Raw genomic sequence first — 19,194 nt, forward strand, 5'->3', positions numbered from 1 at the left:
CACCCAAGTTGCCATGGAGACCACAAAGACCATAGAGAACTGTTTGGACTGTAAGTGAACTCTGTCACATTTTAAATAATTATGACTGCTAGATTATGATTTATTTTTCTGACTACATTGACAGCTAACTATAGCTTTACACCGAGGGAACAGACCTAACTTCTTACCTAAACTTGTCTCTAGTGACTAGTTCAGATGTAAGCTTTCACAGATGTAATTGGTTCCTTCCTTACCTAAACCATTTATTAAATGTCTCATATTTCCTCTTCTTGCTATGCCACTGTCCTGACATTATTTGAGTTCTTATAAATTGCCTGACTCTATACTCCACTATATGATCCAACTGTAGAATCACAAATTCTTGTTCCTTCTGTTCCACAAAAAGCTCATCTTAAAGAATGTTTGTTCATGGTATTACCTCATGTTGTTACTTACCTCTTCTGTAAATTTTTTTTTTTTTGGTTCTTTTTTTTTTCGGAGCTGGGGACCCAGGGCCTTGCGCTTCCTAGGTAAGCGCTCTACCACTGAGCTAAATCCCCAGCCCCCTCTTCTGTAAATTTATAAGTTAAAGAAAACCCACTCAGACCTTCCCCTCATGGACCAGACTCCAGCCAGATAAGTACATCTGCCTAAAGCTCCCACTTACCACCTATTCCAGAGGGTGGATTCCTCTGGGTTTCAAATACAGGTCTATGAAAAAAATGTCTTCCTCCCAAGCACACCCAGTCTTGTTCTCTGCCTTCAGTATATGCTGTCATCTTGCCAGGCACTTACAGCTCAGACAGCTCCAGAGAGGCGACCTCCAGACGCTCCAACTCCTCTCACAGACACAGACGCTTCTATTGGACCTGTTCCCTCTGACCCATCCTCAGATGGCCCCACAGACCCTGGACAAACACCCCCATATTCTCTCTTCTAGGAAACCTAGAGACAAGTCACCCAAAGCAACCAGGAAGTAGTGAGAAATCATGACAACCCTATTCCTGCTTCACCATCACCTCTTTCTAATTTTTTTCTTTAATTTAACCAAAACAGGGGAATGTTAGCATTCTGTCTAAGCTCCACCCCAGTTACCTGGCAACAGCGAGGTATGCTCTGCCCCGCAGTCACCTGGTAGCAGACAGGTGTGCCTACCTATGAAGGGGCGCTCGCCTCCTCATTCCCTTGCTCCTGCTCTCCCCCATTCCCTTTCCCCTCTCCTCTCTCTCTCTCTCTCTCTCTCTGCCTTTCTCCACCTCTACTACCTTCTTGACTCCCCTCTCCATGCCCTGAATAAACTCTGTTCTTTCTATGCTATACCATTGCATGGCTGGTCCCTCCAGGAGAAGGGATGCCTCAGCATGGGTCCACAGAGGCTCCCCCTTTCCCCGTGCCCGACTACACCTCCACAAAACATATAAACACATCAGGAACCATGGACAAAGCCCTAGGTCCCATGAGCAGAGCTGCACAATAAAACTAATAATAATAACATGAAGAAGAAGAGAACGTTTCACTCTGTAGACCAGGCTGGCCTCAGACTCACAGAAATATACCTTCCTCTATCTTTTGGGTACTGGGTTTAAAGTCCTATACTAGTGCAGTGGTGACACATGCCATTAATCCCAGCACTCAGGAGGCAGAGGCAGGCAGATCTCTGAGTCTGAGACAAGCCTGGTCTACAGAATGAGTTCCAGGACAGCTAGGGCTACTCACCCTCAAAACCCTGTCTTGAAAAACAAAAACTAATCCATTAATGGCTTAGAATCAAAGAATGTATACACACTTTTTGAACATTTATTTATTATGTATACATCATACAGCTTTCTGCCTGCATGTACGCCTGAAGGCCAGAAGAGGGCACCAGGTCTGACTATAGATGTTTTGAGCCACCATGTGGTTGCTGGGAATTGAACTCAGGACCTCTGGAAGAGCAGACAGTGCTCTTAACCTCTGAGCTATTTCTCCAGCCCCGAATGTATACACTCTTGAGAAAACATATGTATGGCCCCCAAAACGCCTGTCAGGTGACTTACAAACTGTAAGTCCAGCTGCATGGAGCCCAGTGCTCCCGGCTCCTCAGGCTCTGGTACTCACAGGCAAGCACAAACCCACACAGAGACACACATGGTTTTTAATGTGAAGACCTTGGGTGCACAGCTGCTTACACGGAAGTGGCCTACACTCGCTCTCAGAGTGGACTACGGCTCTTCTGTTAGAGGGAAATGAGAAAGTTTAGGTTTGTTGGGATTATTTTTCACCAGCCAATCGGCAAGCCAGATCTGTGGAAAAAGACAAACTAAAGTTAATAAACATCTCAATATTTCCTTTTGATGTACAATGAACATAGCAACTGAAAATTTCAAAATGCTTAAAAAAAATTTTTTTTTGAGACAGGGTCTCACAGCCAAGGCTATCTGGAATTTGCTGTGTAGATCAGGCTGGCCTTGAACTCCTAGAGCTCCAACTGCCTCTGCTTCCTAGTGCAGAGGTTAAAGGTGCCCTCAGGGTGGGGGTGCGGGTGGGATGGAGGTGTTGAAGTTCAGCTCCTAAGTCTGTTCTGCATGCCTGATGGATCACAGCTTGGGCACAATGTATTTTTGATTTCTGTCTGACCTGATGCTTGAGTTGTGTTGGATCTAAGCCAACCCCATAACAAGCCCAGTGTAGATGCTGAACTAAAGCAGGAGGAAACAGCAAAGAGAGCCATGGGGGAGTGGGGCACTAAGTCATTAGAACTGTAGCAATGTAGAGACTGCAGCAACCACACACACACACACACACACACACTCACACACACTCACACACGCAAACACACACATTCACACACACATGCAAACACATACACACACTCACACACATGCAAACACACACATGCAAACACACACATACTCACACACACATGCAAATACACACACTCACACACACATGCAAACACACACTCACACACACTCACACACACACCCTCAAGCCTTTTAGGTTGTATGGCCAGCCTGAACAGTGTTAATAAGAAACGTATGAAACAGCTGGACAGTGGTGGCACACACCTTTGATCTCAGAACAGCAGGAGGATCTTTGAGTCCAAGGCTAGCCTGGTCTACAGAGTGAGTTCTAGGATAGCCAGGGCTACACAGAGAAACCCTGTCTTGAAAACAAACATAGAAGCCAAAGAATAAAAATAAAGGTCCTCCAGAGAGACAGATAGACAAACAAACACACACAAAATAAAATAAAGGTCCTCCAGAGAGACAGACAGACAAACAGACACATACACACACACACACACACACACACACACACACACACACACACACACACCCCAAAATAAATAAATGTAACTACATACTTTTTAAAAATAAAGAGATAGGGTCTGGGGATTGGCTAGCTGGTGGAATGCTTGCCTGTTAAATACAAAGCCTTGGACTTGATCCCAGCACCTGGTAAACTGGCGCCCATATGCAATCCCAGCCTTTTGGAGGTAGAGGCAGGAGGGTCTGAGGTTAAAGTCATCCTTGGCTACACAACTCGTTTACACCACCTCAGGATGCAGGGAATCCTCTCTCACAAAAACAAACAAACAAACAAACAATCTTGGTAGAAGGTGGAGGGCTAGACAAGTGACCCAGCAAGTAAAGGTTCTGGCCACCAAGCCTGGAGATCAGATTCTGAGGACTCTTACAGCAGGAGAGGGACCTCCAACCTCCTATGTGTGCTGTGGTACACACAATGAGTAAGTAATAAATATGTAATTGTTATAAAAAATGTTGGGGCTGGAGACAGGGCTCGGCAGTTAAACATACTGACCGCTCTTCCAGAGATCCTGAGTTCAACTCCCAGAGTCCAGAAAAACAAACAAAATTAAAAAAGAGAGAGAGAAAGAAACTTTAATGGAGGGTGAAAGGCACACAGGGCTCACCCCTTCTAGGGATTCACAGGAAGGTAATGGTTGATGGAGAGGGAGTCACAGTGTCTTCAGTGCTGCAGTCATGGGTGAGGGAGGTACCCTTGCTCATTTAAACTAACCCTCACCAATGCTGCTGTAAACAACCCTAGTGAAACTCAGACAAAAGAAACAAAGACATGCCAGGCCAGCAGCACAGGGGTTAGCTGGAAAGAGGAAAGGAGTCGGCAGGAGTGGGTTAGAGGGATGCGCACACATTTGTGATCAGATACATTTTCTACTGTAGGCCAGCTAGGGCTAGGCAGAGACCTCGTCTAAAAACCAACATTCAAGGCCAGCCTGGTCTATATCTAAAGTTCTAGGGCAGCCAGGGCTTCATAGTGAAGCCCTGTCCCCTGCCACAGACAAACAAGCAAAAGAAACCACCCAACATTATGTACATGTAAGAAAATGTCATAATATCTCATTATGTATAACTACTCCATGCTAATACAAAGAATAAGAAAATGGAATCCAGGTGTGGTGGCTCACTCCTGTAATCCCAGCACTAGGGGATGAGGGAGGTCTAGAGGCAGGAGAATAACAAGTTTGAGCCAGTCTGGGCTATATAGCAAAGTCCAAGGCCAGCCTGTGCTACATAGCAAGATCGTGCCTGAAAAGAAAAGAAAGGCAGGCCTAGCAAGGCAAGGAAGGTAAAGTAGGAGAACCAAGACCTAAGGCCTGGGCTGGGGCGATGGCGTGTGTCCTGCTCTCCCAGAAAACCTGAGTTCAGCTCCCAGCACCCACGTCAGGCAGTGCATAGCCACCTGTACCTCTAGCTCTAGGGAAACTCACACCATCTGCCCTCCTTCTGTAAAGAAGCAAAGAAAAAAATGATTTTTTTTTCTATAAAGGGTTTAAGACAGCTTGGGCTACAGAAAGAGACCTTTCCTCAAAATTAAATAGAGTGTGTCTGAAGAGATGGCTCTGCTGTTAAGAGCACACGTTGGTTTTGTTTAGGGCCTGAGCTCCATCTCCAGCACCCATATGTCTGCTCACAGCTGCCCTGACTTCAGTCTCAAGAACCCCACGTCCTCTTCTGACTTTTCCAGCCACCAGGAAAGCATACAGTACACAGACATATATGCAGGCAAAACACTCATCCATATAAAATCAGTGAATCTAAAACTATATACTAAATAAATGACCGAAATCAAAACAGAAAACCTTGAAACTATTACTTGTGGCGGTAAAACAAGTACAGCTCAAAGGGAGAGGTGAGCCTGTCTTTGTCGTAGAAGGCAATGATCCCACAGGAACGAACTCCATCCAGAGATCAGCTACGGTTCCTCCTGCCTGTAAGCCCAGCACTCGGGAGACTGAGGTGGAGGGGCCTAGGTTCAGGGCCAGCCGGCTTTACAAAGGACTCACCCCCCAACCCCCACCTCATCTCTCTTTTTTTCTTCATTTTTTAAAAGAGATTTATTTTATTTATATAAATACCCTGTAGCTGTCTTCAGACACACCAGAAGAGGGCATCTGATCTCATTACAGATGGTTGTGAGCCACCATGTGGTTGCTGGGATTTGAACTCAGGACCTCTGGAAGAGCAGTCAGTGCTCTTAACCACTGAGCCATCTCTCCAGCGCCTGTCTTTCTTTCTGCCTCTGTCTCTCACTCACATTCATGCGTGTGTGTGTGTGTGTGTGTGTGTGTGTGTGTGTGTGTGTGTGTGTGTGTCCCACACATGTTGAACTTGAACCTGGATTCAGAGTTCCCAGACAAGGTTCCCAAACTCCTGGCAGGATGCTCTCAGCATCATGAATATGCAAATCAGCCATTGTCACATCTACTAGGGCAGCTGTTAATGAGCAAGTAAAACAATAGACACGGTGGTGCAAAGAGAAACTGGAGCCCTCACACCTTGCAAATGGGAGGGTAGAATGGAACAACCACCCGTGTAAAAGATTGGGCAGTTCCTGACAGGAACCGGACTGGAACTGAGCAGTAGCTCCAGTAACAATAACGAGCCCAGTAACTGCATTCCTATATACTGACACACAACTGGAAACTGGACTCACACGATCGAACGGGCACTATTCACCCATGGAAAGGATGGGATCGTGACACATGCTTGTCACTACTGACTGGCTAATAAAACAGTGAAATAAGCCAAACACAGGTTTATATTTTTCTGTGTTGGAAACTTGTCTTAGGGTTTCATTGCTGTGAAAAGATAACATGACCAAGGCGGCTAACTCTTAAAAAGGCTAACATTTAAGTGGGGCTGGCTTACAGTTTCCGTCTTTTATCACGGCAGGATGCATGCAGCAGAAGGGGACTGTCTTCTGCAGGCAGCCAGGGGGAAGCTCTCTTTCTGGTGCCAAGCCTCAGTCCTTTGCGTGACCCATTTAGTCCTGGGCTTTCAAGGGCCACTGAGGCTACACCTTCACCTTTCCTGGCCTCTCACAGTGTCCAGCCTCGGCTGCTCTCCATGACCCCTTCATGCCTTCAAAACCAGTAAGTACCACTGGGATGATCCTTACACATTACCAAGTCCAGCTGCAGCACAAGGCACACCATTGGCTGTGTGTGGAACATAGCTTCTTGTGCTCTCAGAAAACACTTCCCAGAAGATTGATGCTGGTTTCTTCTTAATCACCGCTAATTTCTTAGCACCAGCTGACCAGCATCAATTGACCCAGTATCCATTCTATTATTGACGGTAAAGCCAGAGCCACATGTCTCAAGCCGCCCGTGGCTGGCCTCCTTGACTATTACATCTTCACAAGTTTTCTGTTTTCAGTGATTTCCTTCGTTTCCTAAGCCTGCCTATCCTGGCTTTGTAAACTGACTTTGAACTCAGAGATCTGCATGCCTCTGTCTCCTGAGTACTGAGTGCTGTACAACCATCAGACCTCAAAGCCCCAACTCCACAATGACGCACTTCCTCTAACAAGGCTCACCTCCCCCAATAAGGCCACACCACCTAAAAGTGCCACTTCCCTTGGGCCAAGCATTTTCAAACCACCACAAAGTGAAGCCCCCACCACTTTGGCTATGCCCAGTAAGTGCCCTGCTATCACACCACACCCCTAACACCATGTGTGCTGCCGGGAAGGCATACATGCCAGAGTGCACCTGTGGAGGTCAGAGGGCAGCTTTTGGGAGCTGATTCTCTACTTACATTCTGTCCCTCCCCAGTCCCCAACACACACCATTGAGGGGGTTGTACTGGGTCTCACTATATAGTCTTGACTGGCCTGAAATTCACTGTGTGGACCAGACAAACTTCGAATTCACAGAGATCTGCCTGACTCTACCTTCTAAGTACTGGGATTAAAGGCACTGGCCACAGTGACCAGTCTACCTTTTTAAATTTTTTTTCTTTTCTTCTCTTTTTTTTTTTTTCCGTTCTTTTTTTTTTGGAGCTGGGGACCGAACCCAGGGCCTTGCACTTCCTAGGCAAGCGCTCTACCGCTGAGCTAAATCCCCAACCTTTTTTTTCTTTTCTTTTCTTTTCTTTTTTTTCTTCGGAGCTGGGGACTGAACCCAGGGCCTTGCGCCTTTTTAAATTTTTATTTTGAGGCACTGTCTCACTAAATTGTCTTGCTTGGTTACCACAGAGTCAACACCCAAGCAAGCCTCAGAACCTGTGAGTCTTCAGACTGAAAGAATAAATATTTAAGTAGGCATGGTGGTGTCTTTAGTCCCAGCCCTCAGAAGGCAGAGGCAAGTAGATCTGTGAGAGCTTGAGGCCAGCCTGGTCTACACAGTGAGCCCTAGGACAGCCAAGACCACATAGTGAGACCCTCTCTCACAAACAAACAAGTTTACAGTTTGAAATATGAAAACCACAAACAGTAAGTATTCTCCAATGAGAATAAAAAAGTATCTTACGGGGGTTGGAGAGATGGCTCAGTGGTTAAGAGCACTGATTGCTCTTCCAGAGGTCCTGAGTTCAAATCCCAGCAACCACATGGTGGCTCACAACCACCTGTAATGAGATCTGATGCCCTCTTCTGGTGTGCCTGAAGACAGCTACAGTGTACTTATAAATAATAAATAAATCTTAAAAAAAAAAAAGTATCTTACGTAAGGATCTGCTGGCTTTTGCTTGCAAAGCTCTGTGAGTCCTTGAAGTAGGGTTGGTGCTACGTACAAATTCAAATAGTCCTTAGCAGCTTGTCCAATTGGAATGGGTTCGATAATCACTGCAAATACAAAGAAGTTCTTACTAAAAAGCAAATATAAGTGATTAAACATTATACAGCTATGAGAAAAGGGATGCCTTCAAGAGTGTATAACTGTCATGATGTGAACTTTAAATCTGAGTTTTACATCTTTACATTTATTATTAAGGTATTATAATTGATATTATTACTGGCTATCTGGTAGGGTCTCCCTGTAGTCCAGGCTTGTATAGAACTCACTAGGCTAGCATCAAACCCACAGTGATCTTCCTGCCTGGTCATCTGGATGCTGTCATAGCAGTTGTTATGCCTACACTGTACCTGTTTATTAAGGAACTATTTACACATGGTGCTTGCTAAATTTGTGATTATACAGAGAAATAAATATATTTATTTATTTTATGTATATAAATTACACTGTAGCTGTCTTCAGACACACCAGAAGAGGATGCTGGATCCCATTACAGATGGTTGTGAGCCACCATATGGTTGCTGGGAATTGAACTCAGGACCTCTGGAAGAGTAGTCAGTGCTCTTAACCACTGAGCCATCTCTCCAGCCCCCATAAATACAATTTAAAATTAAACTAAATAACAATAACCCACACACACAAGAGAAGAAGCCAATCCAAACCAATGCTGGCAGCTGCTCAGGAGGCTGGCCCAGATAAATCAAACACGCTCACAGGTGGATAGCAGGTTTGCCCGTGGATAGGACATTGAGACCTTGCCTCAAAGCAGAGGGCTGGACAAACAGGCTGCATGCAGTGCATGCCTGAAATCCCAGTGCTCAGAAGGTGGAGGAAGGAAGAGCAGTAGTTCAAGGCCAACCAAGACATACGGGCCTGTCTCAAAATAAAAAAAAGGGGGGGGGAGGAGCTCAATGGCTAAGGTCAACTTTTCTTCCAGAGGACCCCAAATTCAGATCTCAGCACCCACATAAAGCGGTTCACAACTGTCTGTAACTCCAACTCCAGGGGCCCAATGCCTTCTGGCCTCTGAGACCATCTGCTCGCATGTGGTATACATTCACATAGACATGAACAAAAATAGGATAATCTTAAAAATAACTAGGTAGGGGCTGGGGATTTAGCTCAGTGGTAGAGCGCTTACCTAGGAAGCGCAAGGCCCTGGGTTCGGTCCCCAGCTCCGAAAAAAAGAACCAAAAAAAAAAAAAACAAAAAAAAAAAACTAGGTAAATAAAGGAGGCCTAAGCAGCTCACTGGCAATGGTTTGCCTGGGACGGAGCCCTAGGTCCACCCCCCAGTACGTAAAGACAGCACACTATTCCTCTGTATGTCTGCTTTTTAAAGGCTCACCGGCTTCATGATTTCAAATTGGAGGAAATGGGAAAAGAAGTGGAATTATCATTTCCACATTGATTTATGACTTTCGTAGCTTGTTTTGTTTGGAAAAAGACAAGTTTACTGAGTGCAGAACAAAGGAGCAGTGATTGGGGCGGAGACAGAGCGCCCCCCTGCACTATTCTTGCTAATTTGTTACCTCTTCTATGCTCCACCCTCCACGTACCAACAGGTTTCTGAAGCCTCATGGGTAATTAGGAAGAATTACAACAGAAACAGAGTATCTAGTTCAGGAGAAAGAAAGAAAGAAAGAAAGGAAGGAAGGAAGGAAGGAAGGAAGGAAGGAAGGAAGGAAGGAAGAAGAAAGAAAGAAAGAAAGAAAGAAAGAAAGAAAGAAAGAAAGAAAGAAAGAAAGAAAGAAAGAGGGGTTGGGGATTTAGCTCAGTGGTAGAGCGCTTGCCTAGGAAGAGCAAGGCCCTGGGTTCGGTCCCCAGCTCCGAAAAAAAAGAACCAAAAAAAAAAGTCAGGACCACCAGCCCAGGAGTGGCACCACCCATAATGGGCTGGGCCCTACCCCATTGGTCACTGTGGAAATGCCTTACATGGCATGGAGCAAGGAAGCGCAAGGCCCTGGGTTCGGTCCCCGGCTCCAGAAAAAAAGAAAAAAAAGAAAAAAAAAAAAAAGGAAGGAAGGAAGGAAAGCAAGCTAGCAAGCAAGCCCCTCTCTAGAGCTTCCCAAGGGACACTGTAGGTGATGTTTACTTTTCTACTTTTGGCTTCTAGACTTGTTTTGTTTGGTTTTCTGGTTGTTACTGCTTTTTAAAGAAACACTTATTTTATGTATATGAATGTTTTGTCTGCATATATGTACCTGCACCAGCTGTATGCTCGGTGCCCAGGGGGGTCAGAGAGGGTGCTGGAGTCTCTAAATTAGAGTTGGGAACTGCAGTGAGCCCACATGGTGCTTGGAACTTAACTCTGGTCCTTTGCAAGAACAGCCAGTGCTCTCAGCTGCTGAGCCTTCCCTCCAGCCCGTGGTTTAGCCTTTGTAGCATTGAGACGGGTCTCTATGTAGCCCTGGCTGGCCTGGAACTTGCAGAGACCCACCTGCCAGGTGCTGAGAGGCTTTTTTGTTTGTTGTTTTTGTTTTGATTTCTTGTGAGCTAAGGTCTGGAGATGCCCAGATCAACTTCCCATAAGACCAACACTTGAACTGCTGATCCTCCTGCCCTCACTCTGTAGGGTTAAGATTAGGATTACAGACTTGTGGCCCCATGCCCTACTTTATCTAGTGCTGGGATTCGAACCCTGGACTTCCCAGGAGCTCAGCAAACCCCACAACCAACGGAGCTGCATCCCAGACCCTTCTAGCTTTAAGTTTTAATGACTCAAAGCCTGAAAATATACCAAAGCATGTTTGAGGGAAAATTCTATCTTCCTTCCCAGCCATTTTTTTTTAAAGATTTATTTATTATATGTAAGTACACTGTAGCTGTCTTCAGACACACCAGAAGAGGGCATCAGATCCAATTACAGAAGGCTGTGAGCCACCATGTGGTTGCTGGGATTTGAACTCAGGACCTCTGGAAGAGCAGTCTGTGCTCTTAACCCCTGAGCCGTCTCTCCAGCCCAAAAGTAACTAGCACACCACGTGGTTCCACCGGGGCCTTCTGCGTGTAAAGCAGACGTGATAACCGCTACACTATGGAACCAGGCCACTTTTTTTCAAGATACAAAATAAACTTTAAGAGGCGCAGTGAAGAAAGCAGGCGCAACAGACTCACCTTCTGGAAACATGAACCTAATCTCTCGTTCTGAGGCCGCAAAGTCGTTGCTCCCGTGAAGTGCATTCCTTAGCTCATCTGTGCCGTATATCGCCCTTAAGCTAGAGAGAATTAAAGACACTGTCCCTCCATTCTGACACACCTTCCGTCCTTCCCATTAGAGAGTTCGAGGGAGGAGGCACAGGAGGAGGTCAGAGGACTACTCTGGGAGTGGTTCTTCCCTTCAAGGTCATGGGTCCTGAGTTCAAATCCAGATCTTTCTGCTTGGCAGCATTCACTTTACCCACTGAGCCATCTTGCCAGCATTTTTTTCTAATTTTTTTTAGACAATTCATCACTAATTTAATCTTAAGCTTTTAATCTACTTAGATGAGGGCCAAATACATTTCTGTATGCCAGTAGCATCCACTGTGGAAACAAGCAGTCTTTAGGGGAAGAAAGTATTTTATGAGACATGAAAAGAAATATAAATTCAAAACTGCAATAACTTTCATTTCTGGAAACTAGTGCTCATATTGCAATAGCCTTGGCTGGCCCAAAACTCTCAGAAATTTGCCTGCCTCTGTCTCTGAAGTCCCGAGGTTAAATGTATGTACCACCATCTCTGGAAAACAAAATTTAAAAAGTCTTACTTTCTTATTAAAGATCCTATTTCAGGATCAGTGAGTTGCTCAGCTGCTAAAAGCACTTGCCACCAAGCCTAATGATCTGAATTCTGTCCTTGAACTAATAGGGTGGAAAAGAAGAAAATCCCACGAGTTGTAGCTGACCTCCACGTGTGCAAGACACACATGCCCACAAGCAATAAATAAATAAAATGTAATTTTACAAATCTGACTTCATAGCTATGTGCTATATATAACCCAGCACCGATTTCGGGGACTGGGGGTTGGTGGGGGTGGCTGAAGTAGGAGGATGGTCACAAACTCAAAGCTAGCCTGGGCTACACAGTGACTTATAGGCCAGCTTAGGCTACAGAGCAAGAACTAGTCTCAAAAAACATTAAAACAAATAAACAAAAGCAGGGTGGTGGCAGTGTATACCTCAGTACTCGGAGGTGGAGGCAGGGGGAATCTTTGTGAGTTTGGGGCCAGCCTGGTCTAAAGACCAAGCTCCAGGACAACACAGAGAAGCCCTGTCTCAAACAAACAAACAAACCAAAATCAATTAATCAGGAACTCGTTCTTTAGAGGCAGTTTAATGCCAGGCTGACCAGCAGTCAGTGAGTTGTTCTCTGCCGCCCTCTACAGCACTGGATATTAAGATAGATTTGCAGGGCTGGAGAAATGGCTCAGCGGTTAAGAGTTCCGACTGCTCTTCCAGAGGTCCTGAGTTCAATTCCCAGCAACCACATGGTAGCTCACAACCATCTGTAATGAGGTCTGGTGTGTCTGAAGACAGCTACAGTGTACTCGTATACATTAAATAAATAAATAAATCTTTAAGAAAAAAAAAGATAGATTTGCAATGTTGAGGATGTCAAATCCACTGCCCTGCACCAGAGAGAAGTTCACGTAGGAAACTTCCACAGGCTGGGAGGCCTGAGTGTGAAGATGGCAGGCTCTGGCTTTTTTGTTTCTTTTGTTTTCTCTCCTTAAGGCAGGCTTCAATCCCTCAACCCACTTTCAATGGGAATTACCTGTCCGGGTGTGTCTCCTTGGCTAATAAACTATTAGCTGGTCCCAAAAGTTCTTTCCAGTAAGAGATGGCATTATGTCTAGCTAATATCATAGCAACAAGAGGTCCAGAACTCATATAAGCTGTTAAGTTTGGGAAGAACATTTTCCCATACTGTTCCACATAAAAGTTACTACAATGCTCAGGGCTCAGGTGTAGTTTCCGCCTCTGTAAACAAAACAAAGTCGACAAAAGCTCATTAAGACATTAGTACCTTGCCAGGCATGGTGGCACATGCCTGCAATTATCTTTGTGTTATTACACAGAAAGTAAATGGTGATTAAATGTGTTCAGAGGAAGTATTTATCCCACTTAAATAAATGATTCCTGGGCTGCGGCCAAGGCTGAGGTTCTGAGTTCATTCCCCAGAATTAACAGGAGGGGAGGAAGAAAGAATGGATTCCCTCAATTTTTTAGACCACCACCACACACACACACACACACACACACACAAGTAAATATAAAAATGTTTTTTTTGGGTTTTTTTTTTGTTTGTTTGTTTTTGTTTTTTTTGGATTACTCTGTGTAGCCCTGGCTATCCTGGAACTCACTCTGTAGACCAGGCTGACCTAGAACTCACAGAGATCGGCCAGCCTCTGTCTCCTGAGTGCTGGAATTAAAGGTGTGTGCCACCAGCACCTGGCTAAAAAGATCTTTTTGAAGAGTGTTTCCTGAGCAATCCTGAGGACCAGAGTTTGAATCTTGGCACCTACGTGACAAGTAGGATGTCCACCAGACACCTGTAACTCTAGCTACAGGGAATTTGATGCCCTCTCCCGGCACTCTTGCACACATGTATGTATACACACACACACACACACACACACACACACACGCTCACACACACACACACGCTCACACACTCGCCCTGCAATCAAGGCAACCTTGGTCTACATAGTGAGTTCCAGGCTGGCTAGGGCAGAGACCCTGTCTCCGGAACAATATTCGCTAGTTTACCTCCAGACATGGTATTAAAGGGTCTAAAGATTCCCCAGATCACATAAAGGACTATTCTGATAAACTCTACAGCCAGTTGCCAAGAAGTCAAGCTCTCACATGACTCCTTGCTTGAGTCCACCCCACCTCCCTGTGTCCGGTACACGAGCTGCTTGTTTGTTTGTCTGTTTGTCTGGAGACAGGGTGTTATCATGTAGCCCAGGCTGACTGCCAGTGTAATCCTGCCTTCCTCTCCCTAAAAGGGGCTCCTTGCGTGCCCAGCAGCCACGCGCCCTTTCCTCAGGCGTGCTAGCTCCCGCAGCATGATGTTAAATATTTAGAGTTCAGCTTTAAAGTTGTAGAAAAAAGTAACGATTCTACTTTAAATGCTTTAAAATGCGATCAGGTTTGAATCGTTTGAAATTCAGTTTGAGAAACATCGATATCAAATACATGTAACAGAACACATAGTTTTCGACAAAGAAGCTACTGCCCTCTGCTGGACAGAGGGAGAAGTTTTCAGAGCTGTCCAAGAATCTACCACAATAAAGCCAAACAAACCTTAAAAACATCCTCAATTCCAACGACCTAAAATAGCCGGGAGAGTCACATTTCTTGACTTAAAAACTAAGACAGTGGTTACTGGGGGCTGGAGGAGGTGGACACACAATACATCTTCCTCCCTCTCTAAAAGTAAGGTCACGGGCCGAGAGGTGGTTCAGTGGTTAAGAGCATCCACTGCTCTCCAGAGGACAGGGGTTCAATTCCAAGCACTCAAATGGCAGCTCACAACTGTCTGTAACCCTAGTCCCAGGGGATCTGACACCTTACACAGACATACATGCAGGCAAAACACCAATGCACATGAAATAAAGAGAAAAAATCTTAAAAAAAAGTTCATGGCTCCAGCTTGAGATGAGAAAATACCGATGAATACTGTTGAAGGCCACAAAACAATGTGGGTTTATTTAATGCTGCTGCATTGTACCTTAAAAATTATTTAAATGGTACAACTGATGTAGTATGAATTTTATGGAAAAAAATTAAAGCAAAACAAAGACATCGCTGTGTCGCAGCAGCAGCAGCAGCACAGACCACAGCCAGCCAGCCTAGCATTCGCTGCTATGTATCTGCTAATTGCTTGTTATGTTCTTGTTTTGAGACTGGGTCTCTCTGTGTAGTCTTGGGATGGCCCAGAACTCACAGGGATTCACCTCCCTTTGCCTCCTGAGTGCTTGGATTAAAGGTGTGTGCTACTGTGCCAAACTCTTGAGTTTTAATTTATAATAAACACAAGCCACTTAATTACAAAGTCTATTTATCAGCGATCGTTTTTTAATATGGATTTAAAGAATTAGAAGATGGCTCAGTGAGCAGAGGAGCATTGGTAGCTCAAGTGTCAGGGCCTGGGTTTGGATCCCCAGAATTTCCCTAATGGCCAACATTGTAGAGTGACTTTGTAACCCCTGTATACCTCTAGAGAGGGTAGTTGGAGATGGGAGGCACCTTAGAGGCCTATGACCCATTAGCCTTGATTTTGCAGTAGCAAACAAGAGAGCCTGTTCCAAACAACAAAAAAGGTAAGGCCTGGCGCCTGAGGTAACTTGTATACACACATAAACACACATACATAAACACACACACAATACACACACACATACAAATACACACATATAACCACACTACACACACATAACCACACACACATATACCTATATACCACCACCACATACATAAACACCCCCACACCTCCCCAAACATATAACCACACCACACAACACACACATATCCACATATCCATTTACTCTACCTACCACCACAAGCAAACACATCCTCACATACAACCACACCACACAGAGAGAGAGAGAGAGAGAGAGAGACAAAGAGAGGGAGACAGAGAGAGAGACAGAGAGATTTTTTTAAAGGACTTAGCCAGGCAGTGGTGACACACACCTTTAATCCCAGTACTTTGAGTTTGAGGCCAGCCTGGTCTACAGAGTGGGTTCCAGAACAGCCAGGGCTACCCAGAAAAACCCCGTCTTGAAAAATCAAAAATAAATGGGATAAATAAATAACTTTAAACATCTTCAGTGTGCAGGGTACAGAAGTCAGAGTTCCCTCACCTTTCTAAAAATAAACCTGTAACACTTAAATCAAGCTAGGCATAGTGAGTGGTACATTGTGTGTTATCCCAGCACTCATGAGCCTGCAGCAGAATAACTGAAGCCACAGGAGCTACTTAATGAAGTCATCTTAGAAAACAAAACACAGGAGAACACCTTAATCTGAGTTCTCATGAAGGAGAGGCAGGAGGTCACCTGTGCTGGAGGACATCCTGGACTATGTATCAAGAGACTTCCTTTGTTCACTTTGGATTTTTTTTTCTTTTCTTTTTTTCGGAGCTGGGGACCGAACCCAGGGCCTTGCGCTTGCTAGGCAAGTGCTCTACCACTGAGCTAAATCCCCAACCCCCACTTTGGATTTTTAAACAGAGTCTCATGTAGCCAAGGTTAGCCTCCAACTCACTATGTAGCTGGGGATAACCTCATTAAATGTCCGGTCCTCCTCCTTTAGTCTTCTGAGCACTGGGACTTCAGGGTCTGCACTGCTGGAAGATACGGTTTATACTTGCCAGGCACATGGTCCACCAGCTGAGCTGCACATCCACCTGAGAACTTGAGTTATTTGCTTGTTTGTTCAGACAGGGTTTCTCTGTGTAGCCTTGGCTGTCCTAGAACTTACTATGTAGAGCAGAGATCTGCCTGCCTCTGCCATCTCTCTGGGATGAGAACCTAGATTTTTAAGAATCTTTTTTCCTCAAGTGTTTGTTTATCTATTTTTTTCTTCTAGAAGAAGCTACAAACACAATTTACTATTTTTGGTGGAGAGGGGTGGTAGGGATTGAACTCACAGCCTTATGCTTGCTAAGCCTGTACTCCAGCACTGGGCTACACCCTGGCCCCACCTAGAAGTTTAATTTTTAAATATTTAGATCCATTTATAGCTACCTCAGAAAAAAAAGGACTCAAATTTCATAACATTTATTAAAGACTTTGTGTTCACCTGAGTATTTTCTGTGCCATCTCAACTCTGTCAAAATCTCCCCACTATGTCATCTCTGTGGGTGACACATGCACACGTCTGTGTCCGTGTGTATATGCACACATGTGGGGGTGCAGATGCCACATGTGTGGAGCCAGAGTCCACATTGGGTGCCAGCCGCACTTGCTCACCACTTTGCGTCTCCCACTACCTCAAGCTGGCCAAGTTGGCAAGACTACTTGGTCCTCCTGCCCTGCCGCCCCAGACGGAGATTATATCCGGGTGCTGCCATCACACCTGGCTTTTACATGGATGCTGGGAATTTAAACTCATGTCCTTGTGCTTGCTCAGCAAAAAATAGATAATATGATACTATATAAGAATTTTAAGTCAGTGTTACAAGTTTCACTATGTAACCTTGGCTGGCTAGGAACTTGCCTTGAACCCAACAGAAACACACATCTCTGCTTCTTCAGTGCTGGGATGAAAAGCACAGCACTCAGCTACATATGCATTTAAAAGAATAAAAATAATGTTTTATTCTCTTAGAATTGTAGTTCAAGTGAAAGTCAAAGAAAATATTACAAGCACTAAGTTCCACCTCATCTATTTGTACACTTGTCTTTTAGTTAGAGATCTTGTCTACTAGAGGACAGTTAAGAACTCTGTGAAGCCCAAGATAGCTGGGAACTCAAGATCCTCCAGTCTTACCCTGTCTAGGGTTGGGATCACAGGTCTATGTCACTACTTCCAAGGCCTGCATCCCCGTACCCCAGGCTGGTCTGGGACTCACTGTGAAGTCCAAGTTGAGCTCTCGATGTCCTCTGTGGTGCTTGGCTTCTTTGACCCTGTTTACCAACTACAGAACAAATGTTGACCTTAAAACACTAAATGTTTGCTGTGTGTGGTGGTGCACACATTTAATCCCAACACTTGGGAGGAAGAGGCATTTGGATCTCTTTGAGTTCCAGGCCAGTCTGGTCTACAAGTGAGTTCCAAGCCAGCCAGGGCTATACAGAGAAGCCATTTCTTGAAAACAAAAACAAAAAGAAAAAACAAAACAAAACAAAAAAACCTACTGACACTAGGAACCAAAGTATACACAGGAATACTGCACATAATTCAGAAGGGATAAGTAGATTCTGGTTTAATGATCCAGAATGTTAGAAACACCCAGGAGAAAGAATGTAGTTAAGTCATTGCCTCTCCCTAGAGCTGACCTGCAGAGGAAAAGAAAAAGGCAGCATGCTTCTTTTATGTCTTATTCTATATCCTTACAAGTGTGAAAACTTGTCTGTTATTTGTAACGTGTTTTTGAGACAGGTCTCACAGAGCCCAGGCTGAACTTGGAAGTCAGTACAGGGCTGACCTGCCTCCATTATCTGATTCCGAGATTACAGGCATGTGTGCTTACATGCGCAGTTTATATATAACCTTTATATTTATAAATGTAAATTTAATGTTACTAAGGATCTAAACGGGTGGCTACATTTATATAAGTATAGTGAAAACTAATAAAAGAGACGCCAGAAGTTACCTGTATAATAGTGAATCCGGATCTCAAGATAATATCGCGTATCTCTTCTTCTTTATCAACAATATCTGGCTTGATAAGGGCTAGGGTTTTTTCTACATATATCTGAGGCAGGGGCATTGATACCTCCATTCTGGCGTTTTCCGGTACAATTTACAAATCTCCTGACCAGCTATCCGCAGCAACGACACGAGTCCCCGTCCCAAAATCAGCCTGTGGCAAAATCTGGTACTAGATTTGATTAATTTATAAAAATGGAAAGCACTATGCTTTTCTACGTATGCTTTTGCAAGAATACGACTTATACAGAGAAAGGGGAGCCCTAGCCGCTCGACTGAGGCTGGAGGCTGGATGGCATCAGTGTTGCTCTCCAGGAGTACGGGAAGGCCCTAGCCGGCTGCCCTAGCGAAGGGTCCCCACCTTGTAGGGACCACTTTGTACAGGCTTAGGCATGACAGGAAGGCAGGGTCCCAAAGTTCTCGGGAAATCTCCACCTGAGACCCTCCCAGCACTGGCCTCAGTTCAGGTGTTGTCAGAGCCCGTTCGTTGCTAAGAGACCGAAGCTGGTTTCCTAACGGTGGCTGCAGAGGCCCAATCCCAGCCGCGTTTTTTTTTTTTTGTTTTTTTTTTGTTTTTTGTTTTTTTGTTTTTTCTTTTTCCTTTTTCTTTTTTTCGGAGCTGGGGATCGAACCCAGGGCCTTGCGCTTCCTAGGCAAGCGCTCTACCACTGAGCTAAATCCCCAACCCCCTTTTTTTTTTTTTTTAAGACTCTAGTTAATTTTAACCTAAGGCAATAATTAGCCGTGTACATTTTATTCTCTTTGAGTCTTAGAGTACTACACACATTTCTCTCTCTCTCTCTCTCT

The 19,194-nt window shown here is 44.8% G+C and overlaps 1 protein-coding gene across 1 annotated transcript; it reads right to left on the reverse strand.

The window, feature by feature from the left end:
* Positions 1 to 1,841: 1,841 nt before the first annotated feature.
* On the reverse strand, positions 1,842 to 18,862 carry Nme5 (NME/NM23 family member 5). Its single transcript, NM_001427396.1, is given in 5 exon segments — positions 1,842 to 2,261; positions 7,955 to 8,073; positions 11,140 to 11,240; positions 12,779 to 12,984; positions 18,332 to 18,862. Coding segments are annotated over 5 exon segments (636 nt in total). The 5' UTR covers positions 18,461 to 18,862; the 3' UTR covers positions 1,842 to 2,180.
* Positions 18,863 to 19,194: the final 332 nt, after the last annotated feature.

The sequence above is a fragment of the Rattus norvegicus genome, chromosome 18 (genome assembly GCF_021556685.1).
Source record: "Rattus norvegicus strain SHRSP/BbbUtx chromosome 18, alternate assembly SHRSP_T2T, whole genome shotgun sequence".
NCBI classification, from domain to species: Eukaryota; Metazoa; Chordata; class Mammalia; order Rodentia; family Muridae; genus Rattus; species Rattus norvegicus.